Raw genomic sequence first — 26084 nt, forward strand, 5'->3', positions numbered from 1 at the left:
CAATTTTGAGATTTAAAAAACCAATACCAGACTGATTACACCCTTAAACATGTACTTCTGGTTTTATCGGTTTCGATTTAGTTTTTTCAGTATATTATATAGTATATATAATATAATATATAATAATCTAGTGATAATATATTGTAGTATATTTTTTTGGTAGGAATATATTGTAGTATATTATAATATATATCATAATTATATTATAGACTATAGTGATATATTATATAATGAGATAGTATTAGTATAATTGTTAATATAATAGACTATAGTGCTAATATATAGTTATTTATATAGGATTTTAAAATTTAATATTATATTAATTAGTAATTTATCATATGTATATAGTTAGTATATATATAATATAAAAAATTATATAAAAATATTTTATAAAAAATATATAAAAAATTATATATATATATATATATATAAATCAGTCCAATTCGGTATTAAAAAAAAAATTAAAACCAAACTGATTTTGAGAAAAATAAAACTGTACCGAATCAAACCCACCAGTTCACAGGTTTTTTTTACCCTTACTTTTTATAGAATTAAAAAAATAGAAAAGTTGGAGATTAAATCTAAAAAACTTTTTATTTGAGTTTTATTACCTAATCATTATCTAAACAAAAAAATTAATGTGACTTTTGCATAAACTTCAAAATAAAAATATTCTTAAAAAATTATATTCAAACCAAATTTTTAATTCTCTATATTAATTAACTTTCATAAACTCTATTACAAAACTTATTTTTCATAAAAAAATTATTGAAAATTTTCCATCTTATTTTTCAAAATCTAATCTTAAAAAGGTTTAGAAAAGAGTAATAATATGTACAATCATTTTTGTATATTTTATATTCTATTAATATAATTGATTGGATTAATTCTTTTAATATATAACTAATTATATCATTAAAATATATAAAAATAACTACACATAAAAATTTGGTGAAAACAAAAACACAGGTGACATCCAAAGAAAAACTCGGCCATTGTGTGTAATTAGTTCGAGAAAAACCGAAAAACAAAAGATCTCTCCGACTTCTGAAACCTTCTTACAGAAAAACCCAATAATGAATCGCCACGTAAGCAAAAATTACGGACTCCAACGTGATCAAAACGCCCAACTTTGGCTGATGTGGCAAAATACGAATTAGCGCACACACTTCATTGTTTGTACACGTGGCGAACAGAAAGAAGACACGAGTGGGTCCCAGAGGCTTGAAAACACCGGCTCGTCCTCGTGACTCGCACTGTCCCGACTCGTTCCCGGCTCACCCTGTTCGTTACCCTTAGGTTTTATATATATATGTCTGCAGCTCCTTCACTGCCATAGTTGGGGTTTTAGCCCTTTTCTCTCAACCTCTCTGGCTCTCTGAGCTCAGCTCAGCTGTCTGCTACCGCCAGATCTCTAATCAGGTAAATATCCAACGTCCGCTTCCCTATCATTGCGATGTTCACGACGCTGTATCTTTAGGTTCCTTCCATTTTTCTTTTTTTCTTTTTTTTGCAATAATGTTAAAGATTCCTCAGGTAAGCTCTACCTTCTTCGTTCACTTGCCTTCTCCATGTACAAAGCTCAAACGATTTACATTTTCATATCTACCCTCTCTTTGAAAAGTTGCATTGCATGCGTAGTTTTCCGTTAATCGGTGGAATTGATGGCTGTTCTAACACAAAAACATCTCTGTGCAGTGTATGGAGCAGAATTGGTGCAATCAAGAGCGGAGCTAGATCTTTTTTGGTTGTTGTGATCATATTGGCATGCATAGTTCGAAGAAAACTGGGCAAGGTGGGGATGGAGAGGCGGAGGCGAGGCCGGTGCGCACCAGCGATAGGCTTCGGAGACGGCCAAAGATTTATGGACGGGCGTACCTGTATTATAACACCAACATCATTCGCACCAGGAAAGGAAAGGGCAAGAGCAAGACCAGGACCGCCGCTTCTCAGATTGCCAAGATGTTGTGCGTGCGAGCACCGAACAGTGATGTAAGTGATATTTATTAACATTTCTTATGCGATGTATGTTGAATACTGTTTAATTTGATTTTTCGGACATTTGATTAAGCAACGGACGAGGAGGATGTTGTTGATTATCCATAATTATCGGGTGCAAGTATCATTTTAAGGCTGTGTGTTTCTTATATGTCACTTATTTTAAAGACAGGACCTGAATTTGGAAACAGTGGTTTGTGCATAATGCGATACTTCTTAACCAGCATTGTGGTCAGAGCTTCTTCTAGTGTCGTGTTTAATTGAATGTTTAAAGGGAAAAATGGACTGACAAATTTGTACGGATTCTTGTTTGGTGTAAAATGCAATTACCTCATCGGATTTTCAAGAGGGTTTTTTTTTTTTTTTAAACATTTTCATAATCTATTGAAATTTCATTTTGTTGATGGCAGTGTGATTGGTGTGCTTTAGCGTATGGAAAACCACCAGTGTTAATGCACCTCAAAGTCAAAGTTCTACTATGTACTTTTTTGGGTCAATTATGTGTGTGTTCGGCTTGCCTCCAGTTGTTCACTAACAGGATCATCTTCTGTTATCATTTCCATGTTATTTTGTTTTCATATAAAGGGTAAAGATTAAAACACATAATCTCCTGTAAATTTTAACACAAAGTTAACGTATTCATTCAAAATTTTCTAAAGTTTAGCATTGTTTGCCCCAAGAGCAGCATGGAAACAGGAATGATTGAAGAACGACTCTGTGCGTGCATCAATATCTGTCCTCATAACCAACTATACTTGATCCTAGCTAGTTGGTTTCTCTTGTATACGTCAATTGTACTAGGGCGACACCTATTGACAATAAAAAATTTTACTTCTATAAAAGAAGAGCTATACTCCATAAAGAATCTTATTTCATTAAAAAAAAAAAAATTGCATAGCACGCAAAAGAGAGAGAGAGGGGAAGAACAAAAAAGAGAAAAATTACAAACAAAATATTTGATTCTTCAAGCATCTGTTTTGGCATCATTTCTCCGGATGCAATGATTTAGGCTAGATGGTTGAAATACAGTCCTCTTCAAATTTTTATAGAACTTTTCACTGAAATTTGGGATAATTATACCGACAAGAATTTTCTGAACTTTTTACTAACTATAAACTTGTTTGTAATGACTATCGTGTTGCTTGTTTGCAATCTAGTGTACCAATGGGATCCTAGTGGGTTTTTGATGAACTACAAACTTGTTGGAAATGACTATCGTGCTGCTTGTTTTTCTTCTCTTATTATTCTCAACCAGTAGTTCTCACAATGAAAAACACTTTTTTAAGCCATTCCAAGAGAGATTTACATGACATCCCTTTGAAACCAAATCGAAGAACTTAAAGGAAGAATGGATTATAGCTACCTTATGGGCATATTTAAAGAGAAGAGTTAGAAGGAAATATCCTATGAAGATGGAGAGGGATCACGGGGACACCACAGATCGCAGCTTTGTGAAAGATGGCTCCCATTTACTTTAGTGTATTTGGAGTGAAAGGAATGACCAAAATTTTGAGGATCGTGCGCGTTCTTTGGAAGAGTTTCAGAGTTTTTTCTGGAAGACTCTATTTATGTGGGTAGTTATTATAGACTTTAATGGTCTCAGCTTTCATGATTTCCTTGTAACTGTTGCTAGTTCCTAACAAGGTGTAATCACATGTATACTTCCTATGTACTTGGGCTATGTCTATTTCTATATCAATAAAATATCTTTACTTATAAAGAAAAAATCCTATGAAGTGACAAGGTAGATTGAAATTTCAATTTGATTTGGTTGGGGTTTGGCAATCTCTTTTCTCTACTGTTGTTTCTTTTCTCTTTGATCTTTTGCATGAGAAAGAAGATTACTCCTAAATTGACTGTATATAGGAAACTGTGTTAGCCTCCTATTTCGGTTTATACTGGGTTTTAGTCCTGACCCTTTATTTGAGAAGGTAGTGACATGGTAATGCTGATAGGAGATCTCCTGTTAGTGAAATACAGGAAGGAAGCTGAATATATATAATTTAGGTGGGCCACCATAGTGATAGCATGACTTTATGCAATATTCTGAATTTCCTTTATGATGGTAAAAGATAATTGCTTTTCCTATTTTTTTATTTTTATTTTTTATGCTTGTAAGGCATTGCATCCCTATAATAGTGAGACATTAATTTAACAGGTTTTTTCAGTCATGGGCATTATGACATTTTTGCTAAATACATGGTTTGAAATTCTCATATATGGTTTTCATGGGTATATTTGCAGTCAGTCGCAACCAATCTTCGGCGTTCTACAAGAAAGAGAAGGGTTTCTGTAAATTTGGAAGATTACACAGATAGTTCTGGAACAGAGGATGAGGATTTGATGGTGAGGTTTATCACCGTCAAACATGCTACTTTATATTTCATTTTATTAGCTTGGCTTCAACAGGGTTCAGGTTTCAACAATATAACAGCTCTGTAATACATGATTTGGTTTTGGGAGCTAAAATTGTACCATTTTATTTCAGAGACCTGCATATCGACCTTTGAGGAACCAGGTTGGCAACAGTGTGAGTCATGATGAGTTATCGTCTCCCAAGCGTAGGAAAATTGTGAAGAATAAAACAACACCTCGGCGGGAGGGACTTCGACCACGTCGTTCAAAAGTAGTTGCAAGAGAACAATTGGGTTTAGAGTCTGATGATGAGCAAGGTACTTCACTGGAGAAGGCTGGTCGAGATGACATGGTAAATGGAAATGATGATGACTATAATGATGCAGATGATGGGCAAAATGACGGTGAGGCAGAAGATGAGGGGGAGGGTGAAGATGATGGAGAGGAAGATGGTGATGATGAAGAGGGTGAAGAACAGGAGGGAAGAAGGCGATATGATCTTCGAAATCGTGCAGATGTTCGAAGGCTGTCTATGGAAGAAGGTAAGCCAAGACCGAGATCTCCTCGAAGGGTATTACACCAAGGAATGGGGCCTAAGGTTGGTAGGGATGTAAGGAAGGGTGGATCAAGAGTACATAAGCGTCATCGTTTGACGAGAGCTGAAGATTCTGATGATTCTCTTCTTGTGGATGAGTTAGACCAAGGCCCTGCAATTCCCTTAGGGCGAGGTGGGGGCAGATCTGGACCACCTTGGCTTTTTGGGGGACCGGACATGCATGGTACAACAGCATGGGGATTGAATATTGCTGCATCAGGTTGGGGTCATCAGGGTGATGCTTTCGCTACATTGTCTTCTGGGATTCAAACTGCTGGGCCAAGTTCTAAGGGAGGGGCAGACATCCAACCTTTACAGGTTGATGAGAGTGTTAGTTTTGAAGATATAGGTGGCCTTTCCGAATATATTGATGCCTTGAAGGAAATGGTTTTCTTTCCATTATTATATCCAGATTTCTTTGCAAGTTATCACATCACCCCACCAAGAGGTGTACTATTATGTGGTCCTCCCGGCACTGGAAAGACATTAATTGCTAGAGCATTAGCCTGTGCTGCATCAAAGGCTGGCCAGAAAGTCAGTTTTTACATGCGCAAGGGAGCTGATGTTTTAAGCAAGTGGGTTGGTGAGGCTGAAAGACAGTTAAAACTACTTTTTGAGGAAGCACAGAGGAATCAGCCTTCCATCATCTTTTTTGATGAAATTGATGGACTTGCTCCTGTGAGGTCTAGCAAACAAGAGCAAATTCATAATTCCATTGTGTCCACTTTGCTTGCTTTAATGGATGGCCTTGACTCTCGTGGACAAGTCGTTTTAATTGGAGCAACAAACAGGATTGATGCAATTGATGGGGCATTGCGCCGACCTGGTCGATTTGATCGTGAATTTAACTTTCCTTTGCCTGGCTGTGAGGCTCGTGCTGAAATATTGGACATTCACACTCGCAAATGGAAGCATCCTCCTTCAAAGGAACTAAAATTAGAACTTGCAACAAGTTGTGTAGGCTACTGTGGCGCTGATTTAAAAGCTCTATGCACTGAAGCTGCCATTCGTGCTTTTCGTGAAAAATACCCTCAGGTATACACTAGCGATGACAAATTTCTGATAGATGTTGATTCAGTAAGGGTTGAGAAGTATCACTTTGTCGAAGCCATGTCAACAATTACTCCTGCTGCTCACCGGGGCGCTCTCGTGCACTCTAGACCGCTGTCTTCAGTAGTTGCACCATGTCTACAGGGACATCTCCTGAAAGCCATGAATACTATATCAGATATATTCCCTGCGGTTGCAGTCTCATCAGAGTTGACCAAGCTTTCTATGCTTTCCTATGGTTCTGCTATTCCTCTTGTCTATAGGCCTCGGCTTCTGCTTCATGGTGGTGAAGGTACTGGGCTGGTAAATATCATCGAACTTATATTGATATTGATAAATTGACAATATTAACTGCAAATGAGATATACTTACTGGTTCAGTTTAACAGGATCATATTGGGCCTGCAATTTTACATGAACTGGAGAAATTTCCTGTTCATTCTCTAGGACTGCCATCTCTTCTTTCAGATCCTAGTGCAAAGACACCTGAGGAGGCACTGGTACATATCTTTGGCGAAGCAAGAAGAACAACACCGTCAATACTCTATTTGCCTCAGTTCAACATTTGGTGGGAAACTGTGAGTGCATGCTTTTTTCATATCTGATTCTATTGAAGTTCTAAACAAGAAATTGGTCATGCTCAAAATCCATGTTTTATTCTTAAGTGTGCTTCATAAATCTATATTTGACTTTAAAAAAAAAAATCCTTCATTAACTCTGTTACTTTTCCTCTTATCTAATTGGATAGGTTTAACATTTCAGGCACATGAACAATTGAGGGCTGTCCTGCAGACTTTACTGGAAGAATTGCCTTCTGACTTGCCTATATTGTTACTTGGGACATCTGCAGTCCCACTTTCTGAAATTGAGGACTTGCCTTCTTCAGTATTTACTCACTGTTCTGTGTATGTTTTCAGTCTTTTTGTAAGCAATCTGCAAATTTCATAACTGATGTTTTTAACATTTTGATGCATTTTCTGTACATTGACGAGTAATTTTTCAAAAGAAGTTTGACTTATCAAAAAATTTTTTTTCAAAAGAAGTTTGGGGCTGTTGTGTACAAAAACCATTGATTTTAATTGTCTTTCAAAAAATCTTACACAGCAGACTCTAACACTGATAGTTCTAATTCTAATGTAATACAATTTATAGAGGTCAGAATTGGACATAAAGTTCTGAAGTGTCTTCCCAAAGCTTTAGTTTGTAGAGAACTTTAATTGACAAGTCAATTTTATCATATCTGAAATGCTTTTCATGGCTAAAATTACTTTTATAGACTAATGCTTTATTTTTTGGTCAGCTACGAAGTTGGTGAACCGTCTAATGGAGACAAATCATTGTTTTTTGACCGCTTAATTGAAGCTGCTTTGTCGGTCTTGTTGGATGGCGTGACCGAAAAATCCCATGATTCTGCCTCTCTTCCTGAACTTCCCAGGGCCCCAAAAGTGGCAAGTGGTCCAAAGGCCTCTGAGTTAAAAGCCAAGTTAGAAGCTGAACAACATGCCCTTCGCCGATTGCGGATGTGCCTCAGAGACATTTGCAACCGGTCAGATTTTCCTTTCCTACACCTAGTCCATTCGATAAAGATTGGTTATTTCTTAATTGATACTACTACATGTCTTGATTTTTTTCATGACTTGCATTTTCTTAGATTATGACATGAGGGATTTAACATATAGTTGCATTTCTTCATAAAAGATTCTCCTAAAGTTCTCAATCTTTTCTTGATGACGTGGAACCTCTCCAAGACAGGGCTCCCTTCTGAGCCATCCCTGGATATATGATTCCATCAATTAAAACCGTGTATCAGATAATCCAACATCACTTCTAAAATGGAATCTAACCCAACATGTCTTGAGTCTGTAGATCATCCTAATACCGTCCTTTGACCACTAGATTGTACCCTGACAATTTTATCATGAGGTCAATTGGTACACTAGTATGAGATTATATTACACTCGATCAAGCTTAAGTTAGGAATTGCATTAATATGATGATCTGTTACAATTGCATTTGTAGCACTGTGAATGAAAGTGTAGCATATATGAAAGCAATGGGGGTGATAATTTTTTGACAAGTAGAAGATTAGTAATTTTTGGATAAATAGAGTGAGTAGTAGATTATTAATAAGAATACTTAGGGACACGAATAGTACACAGGCTGTGTAGTAGGTAATCCTTCTGATGGATGATGAATTACAAATGTAAAGGGTAAATTCTTTGGTTAAGGTAGTTTTATCAATGGGCACAAAGACCATTCGAATACAGTAGGAGCATATAGCAGATATACCTAGCTAGAAATAGTACATAGTTCTAAAAATTCTTGAAAAATGAAAGTGGAAAATATAAATATGCTTTCATTCAATGTAAAGGTGTCTAAAATAGAAATTATTCTTACACATGCAACACCAATTTATTGCAATAAATTTTCGCTTCCTTACATTAATCACTGTAAGAATTTTCCTTGATGTTACCACCTAAGTGAGGGAAGCTGCTCCCAAGGGAGCTTTACTCTATTTATTCTTTCCATTGAAAAAGATAACTCCTTCCTGATAAAGTGATTTGACCTCAAATATCTTTGATGGAGCCCACCGCATCCCCCTCTTCTTTTTCTTCTCTCAATTGAACAAGATTCGATAGGCACATCCACCCCAATCATATCCATATTTTGCATCCATCACCAGCCTCTGTAAACTCTCTCTCTCTCTCTCTCTCTCTCTCTCTCTCTCGTGCACACACATACACAGAAGAATAACACCATAACCACTTTCCCAACAGGCTTATTACACAAAATAAAATCCCCCAAGCCACCCATGGAAGCTGGAGAACAAGCCATAGACAATTTATCATATGAGATCTTAACTCATTGTTCACACCTTGCAAGAAATCTTGCTGGATTTTCCAAATGATTAGCAATGCCCTTTGGAAGAGGAAACAATGACATGAAAATGTGGGTAAAGTTGACAAAGTGCTCTAGCTCAAAGTTATCCTTCCACCCTTGGACAAATGCATCTGCTTCCACCCTGCCAAAAGACACTCCGTCTTCTCAATATTAATATCCCAAATTGTTTTTTTTTTGGGTCTTAAAAGAGGCTCCCAAAGGAAGGGCTAAACATGTCATAGGCAATGAGTAGAACCCACACTCAAGGATACTAGCCAGCCCATCAATACTCTTTACAGGCCAATGGAAAACAGCTCAGATTTAGAGAAATTGATACTCAAACTAAACACTACTTCAAAACACAAAATACAAACATTGCAGTGAGAGAATGTGATCAGGATTTGCCTTAAATTTGGCTTAACATCTGTGGATAGAACTGGCGAAGTGGAATAATCAACCCATTTACATACCTTGTTCTCACAAAACACCTGATAATAAGTCCCAGTTGTGTAATTTTAGAAATCATTCTGCTAAATGTTTCCATGACAATGGCAAAAAGAAGTGGAGACAATAGAAACCAACACAAACCACGTGAACAAGTAAAAAACCCTTATGATTACCATTCGCTAATATTGAGTATTGTATGGAGGAGATATAAAAAGCTATACAGCTACACCATCTCCTTGAAATCACTTATCATGTACATAAAATAATCCCATAGTATCTTATAATGTAAGTGATTAAGTTGTGGATTCATGTTGACTTGCTGAATGGAAAAAATAAAATGAGATCTTATTTGCTTATTTCTGTTAATTTTTTTCACTCTCATGCCAAAAAAGTACTACTCTTTTTTAGGCCTTGGCTCATGCTAATGGAAAGTGTTAATCTGGTTCTTGATTTGCAAGAATGGTTTAGCTTATTTCTGGTTGAAAAGAAATATTATCAACTTCAACCAAACCAAATTTAATATCTTGTAGTTGGCTTCACTAGGCTATGACTTTAACACGCAATCAGGAGCATTTTGCGTATTGACTTCAGCATTAGAAACATTATAACTACTCTGTCTCTCTCGCTCATTCTCGGTCTATGTTTGTTATTCTTGTATTCGCAGGATTTTATATGATAAAAGGTTTAGTGCTTTTCATTATCCAGTCATGGATGAGGATGCTCCAAACTATCGCTCAATCATTCAAAACCCTATGGACATGGCTACTTTACTTCAGCGTGTTGATTCTGGGCAGTACATTACATGTTCAGCATTTTTGCAAGATGTGGACCTCATTGTTTCCAATGCGAAGGTGTGCTGCCCTTGCTTTTATGCATGTTACTAGATGTTCATTGCATTGTCTCCTTTTTGTAAGCAATATAACTAATAATCTCGGAAATGAAATTATTAATTATGAGATGATAAAAAAAAAAATAATCTCATTTTATAGTGGCATAACTCCCCCTATTAAGGAGAAAAAGGATGTTCTATCTACTTAGTGGCCTTTCTTGGTCAGTGTTTAACCTTACAAGACTAATTGCTTTAACGAAATGATATTAGTTTGCTAAACAACAATTATTTTACCTAATGAAAAAAACCACCGTGTATCATATTATTAATTTACCTATCAAAAAACAAAAAATTTTGTGCATCCTGAGTTTATATTTGATAGACTACCGTCAAGGATTGCATAAATTGGCACCTTCTTTATGTGAAAAAACCAGCCTACTAAAGATATCATTAATTAATGACTATGAAAAAATATTGGTTAGAATTGTTGAACCAAATTGGTTGTTTGGAAAAATCAGATATCATTTCAAGAAATTTTTTGTGCTTTGAAAAGAAATGTCTGTTATTTCTATTATTATCAATGCCACCGATAATTTGATTTGATATGGAGGGCTAATCAGGGGAGTCTTTTTATATTTAAATGCTGAAGAAAATAAGATATCTACCAGTCAGCAGATAAGTCAATACCAAACAACCGAGTTTAGCTTGTACCTTTTCTCTTATCGACGATGATAACACTTAATCTCACCGCTGAGTTTGGGTGGCTAGCGACGGTTTTTTTATTTAATATCCTGGGGGCAACACACTTCATGGGTCTCATTCAAGTTTAAGTTTTAGTTTAAAATATTGTTTTTAGTATTATTATTGTTTTGGGATTTGAAAAAGTTGAATTGTTTATTATATTTTGTGTGGGGATTTGAGAAAGTAGTAATTATGAGATGAGAATTTTGAGTTTGAGATGAGAATTCTCATCTACCAAACCTGCCCTTAGTTATTGACTCTTAAGCAGTTTACAATTGCAAAAGAGGGGGTCAACTTGGTTATCACAGAAAGGTCTTGGAAGGTGGTGGCTATGGTTACACTGGGACCTGCTTCGATACAATGGCTGGCCAAGGCCATGGATTCATGTTCAAAATCTAAGAAAAGTGATTTCTACACCACAATAAGGGAAGGTAACCGAAGCTTCATTGCCCAGCGGTGCTCAAATGAAAGAGGCCGCTACTTGGCTGTGGTGGAATTTAGTGGTGGAGGGAGGAGGAATTTTATCTTTATCCCAGAGGAAGAGGATAATGGATGGAGGAGAATGGGGGAGGCATTTCGGGAGTCCTTAGTCGGCAACAGAAATTTTCATAGCAATGGAGGAGTGAAGAGGACACATACGGAAGCTTAGCCACAACCTTGTTCCTATCGGGAAGCATTGATGGTTGTACAACCCATTGAACATTGGTTTGAAAACAAAGGCGAGAGAGGATACAACGGTCTGAATACGGGACAACCTTCTGACAGTGAAAGATGTCCAACAATTTGCCAGGGTAGTGGGTGCAGAAATGAAGGTTGCGCGACAAAAGGGGAGATGTTGAGGCTTCTTCTGGAAGCTAAGGCTCAGTTATGTGATTTGTAGGCTAAAGTAGACTTTTTAATAAGGAAAGAAAAGGGGCCGAATGGTTATGGGCCTTCCTTGGGCTCGAATGGGGCATCTGATTTGCAACTAGATAAACCCACACCGGAACATATGGGTTCCCTCCACCCCAACCCCAGTATAGGCCCGTCCCAGCCCAACCTTACTATACGCCAGTCCCAACCCAACCTTAATTCTCGGCCCAGCGGGCAGGCTCCCACATGGAGAATCCGAAACGACGACCCGCTAGCTTCGTCTGTCACCGACGGTTGCACCAAAACGACTAGCTTCGTCGGACATGCTCCAAAGAAGAAAGTACCGGTTGCATTGATACCGATGGTGAACCCAACCCAGGTGGAACAGACAACGCCAGCGCTCACAGTGGAGCAGATTTTACTGTCAAGGGACGCCGAACAGGAGGATAATAGGCATTTTTCTTCGTTTCTCCTTGATTTTCATGCATAGAACGTAACGACAAGGGGCATCGAACTTCATTTAGGCCAAATGGAGGCTCCCGTGGCTTCGGGCGAGCTCCTTGACACGTTTCTCCCTGATTTTCATGCACAGAACGTAACGACAGGGGGCATCTTACTTCATTAAGGCCAGATGGAGGCTCTCGTGGCTTCGGGTGAGCTCCTTAACACACAGCATGCTGAATATGGGTAAGGAGTCAATGTCACCCCAAGTGGAGGCCCCTGTAATTTTGGGTGAACATCTGGATTTTTTTTCAGAAGGTGGCGATGACTGGAACTTGGAAATTGGAGAGGATAGATCAGAAGGGAGCTCGCAAAATCAGACAGACATCGTTATGGTCCCAGATACTCAAATGGTTGCTGCTGAAGAGGATAATAACGTGGACACCATGATTGAATGGGGAAGAAATAATTTATCTGGGGATGATAATGAGGTTGGTGACAGGAACCCTTACCCTTTGAATTGCTTATTACCCAGAGACTTTGAGATGTCGGATTGGGTCCTCGAAAAGGTAAGAGGATATACAACATGTTGTGGGAATAAAGTGTGTGGGTTACGGAGAACAATTCATGGCGCTTCTCACGGCAATAGAGGTGGGTCATGCACATACGAAAAAAATGGCTCCAAGAAATAGAGGGAGCTCAAGAGACTTGACTGGTCGTTGAACGAGGGGAGCTCAAGCCGTGATAGAATCAAAGGGAAGGGTAATGCTGATTTGTTATGAAGCCAAAATTTTTATCATGGAACGTTTGGGGGCTGAATGAGATCAATAAACGCCTTCGCATAAGAAATTTACATGGAGGGCGGATGTCGTTTGTTTACAAGAAACTAAATTGAAATTGGTGAACAAAAAATTAGTGAGAAGTGTGTGGCATTTTCCGTATGTAGACTGGATTTATTTAGCCTCCAATGGGGCCTCGGGTGGAATTCTTGTGATGTGGGATAAGAGGGTGATAGAGAAAATGGAGGAGTTTGTAGGGGATTTTTCAGTGGCTGTATCCTTTAAGTTGCCGGAAGACAATTTTATGTGGGCATTTGCAGGTATATATGGGCCCAATGCTGACAACATCAGAAAACATTTGTGGGAGGAAATAGCTGGAATTTGGAGCTGGTGGGACCTCCCTTGGTACATAGGCTGTGACTTTAACATCACAAGATTACCTAGTGAAAGATTGGGAGACAGTCTCCTAAGCCCAGCCATGACTGAGTTCTGAGATTGTATTTTTGACTTGAATTTGGTGGACCTCCCACTTGTAGGTGGCCCTTTCACCTAGTCCAACAACCGGACGTACTCTCAGCTAGACAGATTCCTAATTTTGCCGGATTGGGAATGTCATTACCAGGAGGTATCTCAAAAGAGATTATCACGTCTATGTTTGGATCACTTTCCCATTTTACTGGATGGAGGTGGTATTCAAGGTGGTTGGCGTTCTTTAAAGTTTGAAAACACGTGGCTTAAAAGTGAAGGCTTTGTGGACAAGGTAAGACATTGGTGGTCTTCTTATCAGTTTATGGCACTCTCTTTTATTCTTGCAGGTAAATTAAAAGCTCTAAAGAACAATTTAAAGCTTTGGAATTCTCAAAGTTTTGGAGATGTGGGAGAACAAAAGCAAACCATGACTGAGGAGATTCAGAATTTTGATAGAATCACCGAAGACAGAGTCCTCACCCCAGAGGAACTATCACGTAAGACAGAGCTGGTTTCAGAATTAGAAAGAATATTATCTTTAGAAGAGATCTCTTGGCGTCAGAAGTCAAGAGCCCTTTGGTTAAAAGAGGGGGATCGAAGCATGAAATTTTTCCATAGTGTGGCCAACTCACATAGGAGAAATAATACCATTGAGATGTTGAAAATCAATGGTAGAGACTGCACAGACGCTCTAGTGATCAGGGAACATGTGGTGAGTTTTTTTGAAAATCTTTTTTCAGAACGAGAGGGATGGAGGCCAACAGTGGATGGGCTTGACTTTGATTCTATTGAACCACAAGTAGCATCATGGTTAGAAAGAGCCTTTGAAGAAGATGAAGTACATGATGTGATTAGGAAAATGGACAAAGATAAAGAGCCAGGACTAGATGGTTTTTCGATGGGGTTTTTTCAAACGTGTTGGGAGGTTGTGAAAGAAGACATCATGAATGTGTTTCAAGAATTTTTCCATGTTGGGAAATTCAAGAAAAGCCTGAATGCTACTTTTATCGCTCTTATTTTGAAGAAATCTGGGGCCTCGGAAGTGAAGGACTTTAGGCCCATTAGCCTTATCAACAGAATCTACAAAATTCTGCCCAAGGTGTTGGCTAATAGACTAGGGGAGGTTTTAGGAAAAATCATTTCTAAGCCTCAAAATGCTTTTGTAAGGGGTCGTCAAATTCTGGATTACATGTTAATAGCCAATGAATGTCTGGATAGTAGACTAAAATCTAGTATTGTAGGGATCATTTGCAAACTAGACATGGAAAAAGCTTACGACCATGTAAACTAGAACTTTCTCCTATATCTATTGCAGAGATGTGGCTTCGGGGAGAAATGGCGCATGTGGATCAGATGGTGCATCTCAACGGCAAAATTTTCAGTCCTTATTAATGGCGGCCTGGAGGGTTTATTTGACAGCTCTCGAGGTTTAAGACAGGGAGATCCTTTGTCCCCACTCATCTTTGTTATCATCATGGAGGCTCCGAGTAGGATGTTAACTGCTCTGGTTGCCAAGGTTTTATGGCTGGTTTCTCAGTGGGCGACTCGAATAGGGGCTTTATTTCTATCTCTCACTTTCTCTTTGTAGATGACACACTAATTTTTTGCGAAGCAGATAAAGAACATCTTAGGGCATTAAAGGCCCTTCTTATATGCTTTGAAGCAGCGTCGGGTTTAAGGGTGAATTTTGATAAATCAGAATTAGTGCCAATCGGTAGAATCAATATTATTCAGCAATTGGCTAACACTTTGGGCTGTAAGGTTGGTTCTCTCCCTGTGACTTATTTGGGGCTACCGTTGGGGGCTACTTCATGATCCCTACAAATCTGGGATTCAGTTATTGAGAAAGTGGAAAAAAGATTGGCAGGGTGGAAGAGACTATACTTGTCAAAAGGAGGTCGTGTGACTCTTATCAAAAGTACTCTCTCTAATCTACCAACTTATTTCTTGTCTTTATTCCCAATCCCAACCTCTGTGGCTTCACGTATTGAAAAATTTTACCAGGATTTCTTATGGAGCGGGATGGGGAATGAATTCAAATTCCACTTAGTTAAGTGGGACAAGGTATGCAGACCACTCTCATCAGGTGGATAAAGACGTTTAACCGAGCACTTCTTGGTAAATGGCATTGGAGATACAATATGGAACTGGAAGCATTATGGAAATTAGTCGTTGACCGCAGACATGGGAGAACATGGGGTGGTTGGTGTACTAGAGATGGGAATGCCCCCTATGGGGTGGAGATTTGGAAACACATTAGACGAGGATGGGGAGTGTTTGCTAACCGCACTAGATTTTTGGTGGGGGAAGGGACCGGTATAAAATTCTGGAGGGACATCTGGTGTGGGGAGACGGCGCTAAAGGATGCTTTTCCAATCGTGTTCCTTGTGGCATGTGAGCCAGAAGCTTCGGTGGCGGATTTTCTGGTTCGGTCAGGGGATCAAGTCCAATGGAATGTCACCTTTAGTAGAGCAGCTCCAGATTGGGAAGTAGACAGTTTCGAGGCTTTTTTCAGCTTAGTGTATTCCACGAAGCTGAATGGTATGCGAGAGGATAAGTTGTGGTGGACACCTGTGGGTAAGGGGAACTTTTCGGTTCACTCATTCTATAAATCCCTTATAACCTCACCAAATAGTCAGTTCCCTTGGAAAAAGATTGTGGAGGAATAAGGCACCTCCCAAAGCAGTCTTTTTTGTCTGGTCAGCGGCCCTGGGTAAGATTCTGACGACAGATACTCTGCAAAAATGCCGGGTAATTATTGCAGACTAGTGTTGTATGTGTAAGAAAGCCGGAGAGACCTTGGATCATCTACTGCTACATTGTGAGACAGCGAGAGCCTTGTGGTGCGAAGTGTTCAACAGAATCGGGTTAAACTGGGTGATGCTTGCTACGGTGACTGAGTTATTGGCCAGTTGGGGGATGCCGGGTGGATTACCACAGATCAAAGCCGCGTGGAAAATGGTTTCAATCTGTGTTATGTGGTGCATATGGAGAGAGTGTATTGAGCGGATTTTCAAAGACAAGGAGCGGACACTAGTGGAGCTTCGCTCTATTTTTTTCACTTCTATAGTCCTTTGGGCCATTGTTGTAGACTTTAATGGTCAAAATATGCACGATTTTCTTTTATCTTCTTTAGCAACTTAGATAGGTTTTATCTCTTGTATAACTTCTTGTTTTACTTGGGTTATGCCTATTCGTATTAATACTATCGTTTACCTATCAAAAAAAAAAAAAAAAAAGATATCTTATGCTCTCAGTTACTGGAAAAAAATGGTGCAATACAAAATTTATTGAGTTACAGAACTTTTTGTTTAAATAGATTGCTTTTATGACGCTGTGTAAAGAGAACCTTTTCTTCCATGTGAGAGTTTGCTGTGTTTTCACTGCACCACATTCAGTAATCATTTTCTCTATTTTTTATTTTAAATATTCTAGGGTATTGAACTCATAGGGGTTGGCTCAAGTGGTAAGAGCTTTGGTCTTGGTGGTATGTTCCCTCCATGTCTAAGGTTTGAGCTGTCACACCCTGTACCCGGGGGTGAACCCTTTTATAAACTTGACAATAATAAGGACTTAAATACAAAAGTCCTCCAAAATCCAATGTCTAAAAAAATCTTCCAAGTAAAATAAACTAAATGCTAGTAAAATTTCTCTTAACTCAAACAAATCCACTTATGCCACCTGACACTTATATATATCACATTTCTCTTATAATTATGTCACGTGCCATCTATTCCAACTATCACAACCACTAAAGTCATCTGAAAAAAAGTGGACATAAAGGGGTAAGTCCACAGACTCAGTATGCAGCAAATCTATAATAGTGTGTAAGCACGAGCTAGTTACAGAATGTAGAAACAAGTAGTTCTAAAATATAGCAGTGATATTTTCAAGAACATTTCTTTTTCAATGATAATATAACTCGCATATGAGAAACAATGCCATAGGCCAATAGAGACATTGATGATTGAGGGAGCGGTTTCTTCTAACCAAACTGAGATCACATATCACATTGTCAACTATTGCAAGAGTTTTCTTTCAGAATAATTCTCTTGAAACCGAGACTCGATGGGCTTCACTTTGGTGCTCGATTCATAAGAAGTAGGACTGCTTGAAAGGCTTTTTGAAGAAACAGAAATCAGAAAGGTGTGAAGAAGCATGGTGGGTGACAAAGCTTCATATTCAGATGGGTTTTCAATTTCTTTTATCCAAACTTGTTGGGAAGTGATTAAAGAAGATATAGTGGGTGTCTTTCATGAATTTCATAAAGTGGTAATTTTGAAAAGTCTCCAATGGAATGTCACATTCCTCATAATGCACAGGATTGGGAAGTTGCCCTTTTTTGGAGTTCTATGAGTTATTGTACTGTACTCTACTTGTATGACACTGCTTCCCCCCCCGGCGCTGCTCCTACTATCAAGCCATGACCACGCAATAATACAAATCCATTCCCATAGAAGAGTATTTGGAAGATAAAAGCTCCCCTGAAGGCAATTTGTTTTTTTGTATGGATGACTTAGGAAAGATACTTACTATAGATAACGTACGGAAGCACCACATCATAGTGATGGATTGGTGTTGTACGTGCAAAAAAAGAGCGGAGAGTTCGTAGGTAATCTATTACTTCATTATGAGATTGCTATGACCTTTTGGAATGACTTCTTTGCTGGGACGGACTTAGCTTGGGTGATGCCACAAAGGGTAATCGACCTCCTAGCTTCTTGGCTGGGCATTCGGGCAACCCTTAGGCTGCAAGTGTGGAAGATGGTCCCAATTTGTCTATGGTGGTGTATTTGGAGGGAGAGGAATGCAAGAAGTTTTGAATATCGAAAGCGGTCAATGGATGAGCTAAGAAGTTTATTTTTCAATATTATTGGTTGATTGTATTTTATTTTAATGGCATGTCTTTTCATGACTTATATCGTTAAACTAGCATGCATCGGTCATGCTTTTGTATGTCTTGTATACTTTGGCCTTTGTCTATTTTATTATCAATAAAATTTTGTTTATCGATGAAATATATATATATACACACACACAAAAGACCTTAGGCACAAACATAACTAAAATAACATCAGAAATAGAAATAGAGGCCATGTTTATCCCTGTGGTAGGGTTGCAAAACATAAATCACTATTTTCTCACCAAAGTGAGTGCACTGAAAATAGAGGCCACTATTAGATCCCATGGCAGGGTTAGAAATCAAAGGCCACTGTTATATCCCGTGGTAGAGCCAAAGACCACTATTATAACCCGTGGCAGAGCCTGTAACCAAAGTAATAGAATCTTATTTCTTAGGGTTTACGGATGCAGTGTCATATCATAATAGAGTACTAAGTAGATAAATATCATGTAATCAGATAGAAATTTCTGACACCATATTCACATTTTATGCAGTAGAGAAATAGAGTACAAAAATTGATCATGTTTACACTAGTCACGATTAAATGTCACGTTGCAATATTCGTATACAGAGAGTAGTGCAGAAAATGATCAAGACTGTTTTCAAAACAAATATGCAAATTTTTCACAAAATCAACCTCAATCAGTCTTTGGCAAAGTCTAGCATAGGAGCACCGCTTGCCTGAACCTTTTAACATCTCTAATTTCCTCACAACAATGCCAAGTGCATATCAATCGTCACCTATAAAATAGGCATGTAACTTACGTAACTTTTCAATTGTAAATAAATGTCTAATTAAGCATGTACTTTGTAATTAAAACTTGAAATACTAATGACCTATTTTTCATAAAGCCTAAAGCCATCATAACCCCTAAAATTGGATTAACCCTAAAATTTATTTTTCATACTAATGACTTAGTGGGTGGCTCGTGGTGGTCTGGGTGAGGGATGTTCCGCCGTGTTGTGGTTCATGGTTGGATCAACGTGAATAATGTGCGGCATGTTTTGGGCTTCGTTGGCTGAACGTGGAGGAGCTTTAATTTGCAATTGGACGTGGCTCTCAATTGGTGGTTGGCTAGCATGTGTTGTGGCTGAGGGAGGTGGCTCTGTTTGTCCTTGCTTCCCAATTTGTCGGGGAGTGCAACCAAACAGGTGCACACAAGTCTGCTCATGATGCCTGACTTCTGATGGCGTTGTTCGGTGGTGCATGATGGCAGAGGTAGGAGACGTGGAGGAGCTACTATATGTGGGGTTGCTCTGTGATTTTTGCTGTCGTGGGTGCTTGGCTAACGTGATGATTTGTTGTCGTAGCCTAGCTATGGCTCTTTGTGATTGTTGTGCCATGGAGGTGCAGCTTGTTTCTCAGTTTGGTCGTGGTTGGGACATTTTTTGGACGGACCAATGTATGGTTCAGCGTGGAAGAGCATGCGGTGGAGGGTTGAGAAGGAAGGAAGGAAGGAAGGTTGAGCGGCAGCCCTTGGTTGATGTCCTACGTGCATGAAGGAGGCTTATATACATGTGGTTCTGAGGGCTGTTCTGTGTTCGGGTCTAGGGTTTTCAAGATGATGGGTCATGGTCTTTGGGCCCCTTTTTATGGGTTTTGGGTCTTGCAAATGGGTTGGGTCATGCTCATAGGTCCTAGCGTTTTCTTGGTCAGTGTATGGGCTTAACAAATGGGTTGGTCCATTTAATTGGTCCAACTAAATTCTAAGGCTTGCCGATAATTTCATGGGCTAAGTCGCTTAATAACACTAATGAGCCGATCTTAAAATCCAAAATGAGGCTCTGCCTTGCATGGATAATGCCGAGGAGGGTGATAGACTTATTGTCATGCTGGAGAGGGATACGGGGTAATTGTCACATTGCAGCTGTTTGGAAGATGGTGTCTCTATGCTTAATGTGGTGCACATGGAACGAAAGAAATGGTCGCTGTTTGGACAATAGGAAACGCTCTCTGGATGGTTTTAGGACCTTTTTCTTTCATACATTGTTGCTTTGGGCTTCTTCTATTGTATTGAGTGGAACGAGTTTTAATGACTTTTACTCTACTCTCTGTAGCATGTAGTTTGTAATTAGGCTCTTTCTTATGTACTCCTTGTGTACTTGGGCTTTACCTTATTACGTGGATCAATATAATCTCTTTTACTTATCAAAAAAAAAAAAAAAACCAAAACGAGGCCAACTTGTCATGAGGGTATTGTTATCATCCATACAGGCCTACCAACTCTTATTTGCCTGGGTATGGGTGGAAAACAAGAAAGGAAATGAGCAAGGAGTGAGGGATGAAGAAAAACTAACATTTTGCTGCTTAGGGTTGTTCAAGTTTTCACCTGCTTTTGTGTTCATTTTTTTCCCTTCATTTATTGAGTTCATACAAATTTTTCAAGCAAGGCAATGGCAAGAAGGATCTTAATATAGAAAGTGCAAAAGGTGCAACCAAGTATACAACAAGTATACAGGAGTGATCTATATAGAAAGAAGAATCTTATTATAGTTTATATTATTTTCAAATGAGATTGATATTTTGTATGTTGAAGTGGATTTCTTGACTCTTTAGTTAATCTCGAGGGTTGGCTCACGTGGTAAGAGGCTTGGTCTTGATAATTGTTCCCTTTAGATTGAAGCTTCGAACACTTTGGTGAAAACAATTTTTAGGGAATGTACCGTTGGTGAAAATCCAATGATTTACTTGATTCGTGCGATGGGGATGTGTTACACGAGGTCGGGAGTTTAACCGGTTAAAAGATATGTTGCGTTTGCATTCTTTGGAATTCCTCGTCCCAAAAACTTAAGCTAATTGGAGAAGATAGAAACACAAAGTTCTCATTTAATTAAAAATTTAACAAACCAAGATGCAACATTGGAAACTTCAAAGAAAACATTATAAAAAATTTAATGAATATTTTTGTTTGTCAAAAATGAATAGGTGTAACACATTGACTAACACAAAATATACGTGTTATCTATTGAGATCTTTTTCCTTCTATATATACTTAATAAAAATTTTATTTTTTGTGTATATCATTTTATAGGTGGTAAAATGGAAATTATAAATGCTGTTTTTCTTTCCATTTATTCTTTTTTTCTTCTTTCTTATCAAATACCTGCATAACATGAATATTTTCTTCTCGCTTTTCTCTTGTTGATGAATTTGTAATCCTCCACTTTTCTATCACCCTTACCAAATGCAGACTAAAGTTGCTTGAGAATTGCAATTTATTCGTGTTACGTGTCCATGTTTAGTCACTCATGAGAGTACATAAAAGTCCCTTCAATGTCTTTATTTCTAAGACAGAAACTGGGTGTTATTGATTTTGTTTTGTGACTGATTATTGCATTTTTTTTGTAACTAGTCTGAACAAAGAAACAGGATCCATTGAAATTTCTGTCAATGTCTGAAGTTCTAACAGAGGAATATCTTGCACAAAAACCTAACTCGAAAGTTCATTGTAATCATGCTTTAGTTACCTATCAAAAGTCATGCTTTAGTTGTTGTGTTATGATTTTATCATTTGACAAATTGATGGATTCTGTTGTTCCTGGTTCAGGCTTATAATGGGGATGATTACAACGGTGCTAGGATTGTTAGTAGAGCTTATGAACTTCGAGATGCAGTAAGTTTATTTGTTCATTGCTTTTAGGTTTCTGGGGCCTCCCTTATATGCTATGAACTTATTCATTTACTTTCCCCCCCTCAGGTGCATGGGATGCTATCACAGATGGACCCTGCACTGGTTGCCTGCTGTGACAAGATTGGTGCTCAGGGTGGTCCTATGCACATGCCAGATGATATGGAGGGATCTACTTTCCCATCTACCCCAGTTGTGCAACTTGGAACAGTTACCAGAGCAAGTGCTCGACTTCGTAATGTCCAGCCAGAGGTTAATCTAGATCAAAGCTACGAGGTACTTAAACGGCCAAAGAAAAATGCTGATGCTGCACCTGCAGGTATTGAAACCTTTATCGAATTCTGTACTTTTAATGCCTCAACTTACTTCAATGTCATGACTTACCCAAAAAAAAAAAAAAAGAACAATCAGCGCTCACGCACACACTTCAGTGTTTATTTTGAAAAACGCTTTGTAATTGGTTTTCTTCTTGCTGTATGGTCCGTTTTGACTTTAATATTCTGTTGGAACCTGTGCTGTTTACTGTTCCAGTACATATCTTGCTGTCAATATAGAGGGATATGCACTTTATTCTCTCAATGCATGGTGTTTATGAACGAATCAAATCTGGTGCATTGTATTGAAATCAGCTCTTCATTAGTTTGTTATTTCCATTTCTCATGCCACCCTTTGAATTTGACTCTTTTGATACATACTATATGGATACATTTGATTCAGTGTCCATCCGCAACCTGGATATCGTTCTTCCTTGGAGACCATGCATGCTGACCCCTATCAGTTGGCTTGTGAAATGAAAATCTTTCTTCAGAGACAGAATGGTGTAGTATCAAAAGGGGGGATTCTAGGGTTTTGGAAATTAGGGCTAGTGTTTGTAAATGATATGGGAATTGATGAAATTGGTTGGAATATTGAGTATTTCACAAATCTTGTTGCATCTGCTAGAAATTTAGGAACATAGATGGAAAAGCATTGGATTAGTCCTAGGAAACACTTGTAGTTAACTTCTCATAATCGAGTACTACTGTAAACTAGAAAAATCAAGTTTTTAATGCTAGACTTCTTGATGAAATCAGCTTCAATCCCAGAAGACAAGTCACGGTATCAAGATTCATTTCCGGCAAAGTCATCCCAGGAACCTGAGACAAGCAATACAAATCCGGAGAGGCCCGAAACATCTTCTGCTGATGGTAATCAGCTTGATATTATTGTCGAACCATCTGGTCATGCCGATGGGAGCAGATCCGAAGAAGTTACAATGTCTGATGGTGGTATTTCAAGCCAAGTGGAGCCCGTCAAGCAGCTTTTTCTGGAGCGTACTGCTAACTACAACGTTCCACAGCTTGAAAGGCTTTACACACGTATAATGAAGGGTGTTTTCGAAACCAAAGAAAAAGTGAAAGATCAGCTTAGGCCTTCAATTTTGATGTATTTGTTGAAATTTGCTGAAGATGAGGCAAATTTCTGATCATATGACCCTTTTCTTTTACTGAAACAAAAAATCCAAAAAAAAAAAAAAAAAAAAAAAAAAAAAAATCTACCAGTCACTGTAAAGTCGGGATTTTCTTTTCAATGCAAAATCATTGAGTGAAACCAATCTCTCTCTCTCTCTCTCTCTCTCTCTCTCTCTCTCTCAATTATTTAGATGGTTTGCAGTTATTCCCCACCAATCTGTATGGAGCAAGTGGCTCTGTATTGCTTTGGAATCATTTCTAAAGTGATGTGGGTTATATTCTGCTATTTGTTATGAGGCAGGATTACTTTAGCTGTTTTGATGGCACTGTGGAGACACTATACTCTTTCCTTTTATTCATTAAAATATATTGTAGGATAAAATGCTTTTAACACTTTATGCTTTGCAGTAAAATAAAATTGTTGGATATTTTAACTCTAATCACGCGTATGCAAAAAATTTGGTCATCGTTTCTTTCAATGTATAGAGACATTTAGCTATATTTTCATCTCTTCCATGAAATTATAAAAGTTCAATCTCGCATTTCAAGTGACAAGCAGCATATCATGTAAAAGGATCCTCCAATTGACAAAAGATATACTGATTACATGAATTACGTGAAAGAATTCATGAAAGAATATGCTGAATTATTAACTGCAAAACTACAGGGGAACTTCAACGACGGTTCATAAAAAAAAAAAAAGAGGGGACTTATTAATTACTCTCAAGTGTAAACTAATACGAAAATAATTTGTAATCTTCAAAAGTATTTTATGCAGCCTAAGCCAAGCGCGAGTTTGATAAAATATTGTAAGGTTAATATGTATGGGAAGTTAATTTTTTATAGGCCATGTGCTCAAAAATTTATTTTGGTGGAATATGAATTTTTTTAGGTAGAAATTTCATTTAACTGGTTAATATTTTGGACTTAACTAAAAAATCCTAGCTAACTAAAACCTTTATTCGTGGACTTACAATAAATTCTCCAATTAGTTTAGCCCGTGAGAACCAAGGGTCAGACCCCATGCCATGCACGTCTTCACACCATGCACGTTTTTGTTCTCACTAGTTCAGTAGCAGTTATATATATATACACATGTTGGAATAAACAGTTTCTTCCGCAAGCTAGGGTTGCCGCTCAACATTTAGCCTCCATCATCAACTTCTCCCTCAGCCCTTCTATCATCTAGGTCTAAGCCACTGCACCACCATTGTACATGTTGCACCACCATGGAGATCACACCTACATGTACAGCCCTTCCCGTTCAACATCAAGCATCTAGAGAGAGAGCAATTTCATGGCAGAACAACCTCAACCCAATTACACCTCCATATCACGACAAGCCCAGCACCTTCACAATCCCCACTCAATCACCATCGCATGGAATCAAGAAGAAAATGCCCAGCTTGAGAAGCAACATGGTGTCACGCCTTGTAGTGTTGCTACACCAAACCACCGCTGCACAGAGTGAGGATCTCGACCAGCCACCAGGAACCATCTAGATGCTGCCTTAGCACCTCCCAACACCAACCTGCAAACCTCCATGCACAACCAATGCACTCCGACGCCTCTCCTCTACTTTAACCCCATAATAACAAAGCAATGTCACCATTCACTGTGAAACCCAATAATTGTTTTTGGGCTTTGTGTTTTTAATTGCTTTTACTCTTCATTGGTAAATTTGGGGCCCAAGTAGGTGGGATGATGGTTTATTTATTTTTCTGATGGGTTGGTTTGGGCTGAATTGGTGTGTTTTGAGTGCAAGAGAGGCCTAGCCCTTGTGCATTGGAACCTAGCTCTTACCCCCACCCAAAACTACATTGTTTTGGCTAGTATAAGAAGAAAAAATCCTATGGCTAGTGTAAGGAGAAAAACCCTAGGCCCATCTCTTTCTCCCCTCTGCATTGCACGACCCCCTCTCCTTCTTCTTTCCTTCTCTCTCTCTCTCTCTCTCTCTCTCTCTCTCTCTCTCTCTCTCTCTCTCTCTCTCTCTTTTCTTTGCTCTTAGCCACTACCTATGGCCTGCAATGCCCCTCCCCATTGCTAGCAGACCACCTCAACATGTTTGTCAGGCATAGCCCTTCTCCTTCGTCTGCCACCATCTCAAGCCAAGCCATCACACGCCCTTTGAGTTCTACAACCCATGAGGCATTCGGCTATGTCAGCTGCTTGCCGCTGCTACCCACCACACATCGCATGCCATGCATTCAATGCTTGTGAAGCCCCCATAGTCCCCCATCACCAATCGCAGACATGGCTGTGATCTCCAACCCCCAGCCCTAATCCTATAAATAGGTCGAGACTCTCCACCCCTCAAACGCCTTCTCCTCCTTCCACTTGTAGTCTCATCGCATTCCTCACCCCTAGATCTCCCTTCTCTTAGCCTTAGGAGGATTTTTTCCCCAGTGCTATCATGAGCCCCTGCCTTTAGTGGCGAGCTTGTGGTCATCTGATCACACCCTGGCCTTCCCCTTCCCATTCCAGACCTCCTCCTCCCTCAAAATCACCCAACCTGTGAACTAAGCCTCACTTTTGGCACTACCCTACTGAGCTCTGCCACCCTCCACCATGAGAATCCCCTCCTCTGCCCTTTGTCATGGCAGAATTTGCCTCCTGTGATTTTGCCCAATTGTAGATCTTCCTACTTTGACCAGATCCGCTCCTACC

At 38.9% G+C, this 26084-nt stretch overlaps 1 protein-coding gene across 2 annotated transcripts; it reads left to right on the forward strand.

Annotated features, from left to right (window-relative positions):
- Nucleotides 1–1257: 1257 nt before the first annotated feature.
- Nucleotides 1258–23556, forward strand: LOC122314229 (ATPase family AAA domain-containing protein At1g05910). Of its 2 annotated transcripts, none has more exons than XM_043129681.1 (11): nt 1258–1422; nt 1699–1992; nt 4243–4344; nt 4487–6301; nt 6387–6575; nt 6760–6902; nt 7298–7543; nt 9989–10175; nt 21886–21951; nt 22036–22285; nt 23040–23556. In XM_043129681.1, exons 2-11 carry the CDS (start codon nt 1768–1770, stop codon nt 23429–23431), a joined length of 3615 nt encoding a protein of 1204 aa, XP_042985615.1. In that variant the 5' UTR covers nt 1258–1422; nt 1699–1767; the 3' UTR covers nt 23432–23556. The 2 variants fall into 2 exon arrangements, with proteins under 2 accessions (XP_042985615.1, XP_042985626.1); XM_043129692.1 differs by lacking the exon at nt 1258–1422 and adding an exon at nt 3285–3568 and having other exon boundaries at nt 1867–1992.
- Nucleotides 23557–26084: the final 2528 nt, after the last annotated feature.

This window comes from Carya illinoinensis, chromosome 1 (assembly GCF_018687715.1).
Source record: "Carya illinoinensis cultivar Pawnee chromosome 1, C.illinoinensisPawnee_v1, whole genome shotgun sequence".
Classification (NCBI taxonomy): Eukaryota; Viridiplantae; Streptophyta; class Magnoliopsida; order Fagales; family Juglandaceae; genus Carya; species Carya illinoinensis.

Bases quoted from the DNA above. Each gene is read 5' to 3' on its own strand.
- LOC122314229 (XM_043129681.1), top strand. From the start codon at position 1,768: ATGCATAGTTCGAAGAAAACTGGGCAAGGTGGGGATGGAGAGGCGGAG. The intron at 6,302-6,386 runs GTAAATATCATC...TCAGTTTAACAG, and splicing joins GTGGTGAAGGTACTGGGCTG to GATCATATTGGGCCTGCAAT. The intron at 6,903-7,297 runs GTATGTTTTCAG...TTTTTTGGTCAG, and splicing joins GTATTTACTCACTGTTCTGT to CTACGAAGTTGGTGAACCGT.